The sequence below is a fragment of the Dryas octopetala genome, unplaced genomic scaffold (assembly GCF_963921425.1).
Source record: "Dryas octopetala unplaced genomic scaffold, drDryOcto1.1 SCAFFOLD_80, whole genome shotgun sequence".
In the NCBI taxonomy this organism is placed as follows: domain Eukaryota; kingdom Viridiplantae; phylum Streptophyta; class Magnoliopsida; order Rosales; family Rosaceae; genus Dryas; species Dryas octopetala.
In genome coordinates this window covers 12,467-15,220 of record NW_028234393.1, presented here as the reverse complement: position 1 = coordinate 15,220, position 2,754 = coordinate 12,467, and the positions used below count along the sequence as shown (strand labels likewise).

The following is a 2,754-nucleotide window of genomic DNA, read 5'->3' as shown; positions in this document are numbered from 1 at the left end:
GAGAAACTATACTTACACAGATGCTGTGAGATCCAACCTTGGTAAGTTTTGCTGCTGTTTTCAACTTCATGGCCACATGAAAAAGTTGGGTCTTTTTCAAAAGCTCTGAAAAGCTCACTCTTTGTTCTGTTCATTTCAATTACTCAGGTGGGTTCAAGGTGAAGATTTGTGGGTTTGTTCAGTACTTGAACCTTTTTGGAGTTGCCATTGGGTACACTATAGCATCATCTATTAGCATGGTGTAAGTCTGAGTGCTTAAACAATTAAACTCAATTAATTAACAACTTTGTGATGTTAAAATGTTCTTTGGGCTAATGGGTTTTTGCTATTGATTAATTCATAAACAGGGCAATAAAGAGGTCTAACTGCTTTCACAAGAGTGGTGGTACTGGAAAAGAACTATGCCATGTAAACAGCAACCCCTATATGATTGCTTTTGGCATAGCAGAAATCATATTCTCTCAAATCCCAAACTTTGATCAGTTGTGGTGGCTCTCCATTGTTGCTGCAGTCATGTCCTTCACTTACTCCTCAATTGGACTTGGCCTTGGAATTGCTCAAGTTGTAGGTACAAATATTTGCTACCTTTACTGCTATATGTTGCTGCTTTTAAATCTGAAAATTATTTTTTGTAAAGCTGACTCAAGCTTGTTTTTTCAGAAAATGGAAGTATCAGGGGAAGTATGACTGGGATAAGCATTGGCACAGTGACTGAAACCGGCACGGTGACTGAAACCCAAAAGATATGGAAGAGCTTCCAAGCACTTGGTGACATAGCTTTTGCCTACTCTTACTCCCTAATTCTCATTGAAATTCAGGACACAGTCAAATCCCCACCATCTGAAGCCAAGACAATGAAGAAGGCCACTCTAGTCAGTGTGGCAACCACAACTCTTTTCTACATGCTCTGTGGCTGCATGGGCTATGCTGCTTTTGGGGATATATCCCCTGGAAACCTCCTCACTGGGTTTGGTTTCTACAACCCATTTTGGCTCATTGACATTGCCAATGCTGCCATAGTCATCCACCTTGTTGGTGCATACCAAGTCTTTGTCCAACCCCTCTATGCATTTGTTGAGAAATCAGCAGCAGAAAAATTCCCAGACAGCCAATTCATCACAAAAGACCTTAAAATCCGAATCCCGGGTTTCGGTCAGCTCAACCTCTTCAGATTGGTGTGGAGGACATCTTTTGTGATTGTGACCACTGTGATCTCCATGCTCCTCCCATTCTTTAATGATGTGGTTGGACTACTTGGGGCTCTTGGGTTTTGGCCACTCACAGTTTACTTCCCTGTGGAGATGTATATTGCGCAAAAGAGGATACCAAAGTGGAGCACAAAATGGCTTTGCCTCCAAATCCTAAGTCTTGCTTGCCTTATGATAACCATAGCTGCTGCTGCTGGCTCAATTGTTGGGGTGGTTTCTGATCTCAAGATATACAAGCCATTCAAGACCAGCTACTGATTTTCAAAAATTTTAACACTGTCATCATTACTTAGAATTTTAACTGTCCTGGGATTTTTAGCTTAAGCGGTAAAGACCATTTACCTTCCCATCTATTTCAAGTTTCAACTGTCAACCTCCCCCTTTTTAGGCCTTAAGCCTCCTTTGTAACAAAAAAACAAAACAAAAACAGAGAATTGGTCATTTATGAGTTCAATTCTTGTTCATGTTTATAAGTTATAACAAACTTAAACTGGTGATATTGATGTTTTATATTTGTTGTTAAGTAGATTTTTGTTGGTTTGACGCATGTTATAGAAAAATCCCATTAATTTCTGTCAACCTATATCTTTATCCATTATGGACCATGTTGCCCTTAACCAATGGTCCAATGCCACTGACTGAACCAAAAAACGCATGAGACACAGATATGGTAGTCAAGGCTCATGGGTCATGAGTCCATGACACAACTATAAATATGTACATGAAATTAAATGCGAGTCCTAGTCTATCTCTTCCAGTTCTGTAAATAGTCAACCACACATACCCATACAACTTTGTTTTTTTCCTTCTTAAATAAGAAAAACATTCTATTCAATGAGAGACTCTGAGAACGAGACTCCAAGTGGGTGGTGTGGCTAAAACGACAGCACAACCAACCATTATTTGCTGTGAGGCGTGTGAGGCTGTGAGTGTTGGGCGCAAGAGCGATATGATATAATGTGGAGAAAACTTGAGCAATCATGGACTGCCATAGTTGACTACCCAATCGTTTATTTCCATTGGATCCTCTCTCTGGTCCTACGTTGGACAGGTGTCTGTTTGATTACCGTCCATTGGGACACAAATTCTTTTCATTTTCATTTATATTCATTTAATATAAAGAACATGTAGTGATGTCATTATCGATGTTTGTCAAAATATGCGAAAACTTGTAAGTTGTAACAATTAAAAATCGCCATACTGGTACCTAATTCTAACTTCTTCTACATTGAAATACCGCCTCTTTGACCTCTCGTGCAATTAAAACCCTATAATCTACTCATAATGTGCATTCCAATTTCAATAAAAAAGTCTTCGATTTCCTACCAAACATATACAAAAACAATGAATTTCTGCATGGTATATTTTAGACACAACTAAGGATGAAGACCCTAAACCCAATGGGATTTTATTTTATTATTTTACCACAAATTCTAGATTAAATTAAGTAGCTTAATTTAATTAGGTCATAAACTTCAATAGCTTTTGAATTTTCCTGGTACAATCAAATAATATAATATGTTGGTTCTGTGCATGTATAAAATGA

The 2,754-nt window shown here is 38.3% G+C and overlaps 1 protein-coding gene across 1 annotated transcript; it reads left to right on the top strand.

The window, feature by feature from the left end:
- The first annotated feature begins 6 nt into the window (after window positions 1–6).
- LOC147272970 (amino acid permease 3-like) lies at window positions 7–1,731 on the top strand. Its single transcript, XM_086228660.1, has 4 exons — window positions 7–41; window positions 148–241; window positions 348–568; window positions 661–1,731. The coding sequence occupies exons 2-4, from the start codon at window positions 237–239 to the stop codon at window positions 1,464–1,466; spliced, it is 1,032 nt and encodes a 343-aa protein (XP_086084786.1). The 5' UTR covers window positions 7–41; window positions 148–236; the 3' UTR covers window positions 1,467–1,731.
- Window positions 1,732–2,754: the final 1,023 nt, after the last annotated feature.

What these genes read in the sequence shown, in the direction of transcription:
- LOC147272970 (XM_086228660.1), top strand. An exon ending in TGGAATTGCTCAAGTTGTAG is followed by an intron (nt 569 to 660) that starts GTACAAATATTT and finishes TTGTTTTTTCAG; the next exon opens with AAAATGGAAGTATCAGGGGA.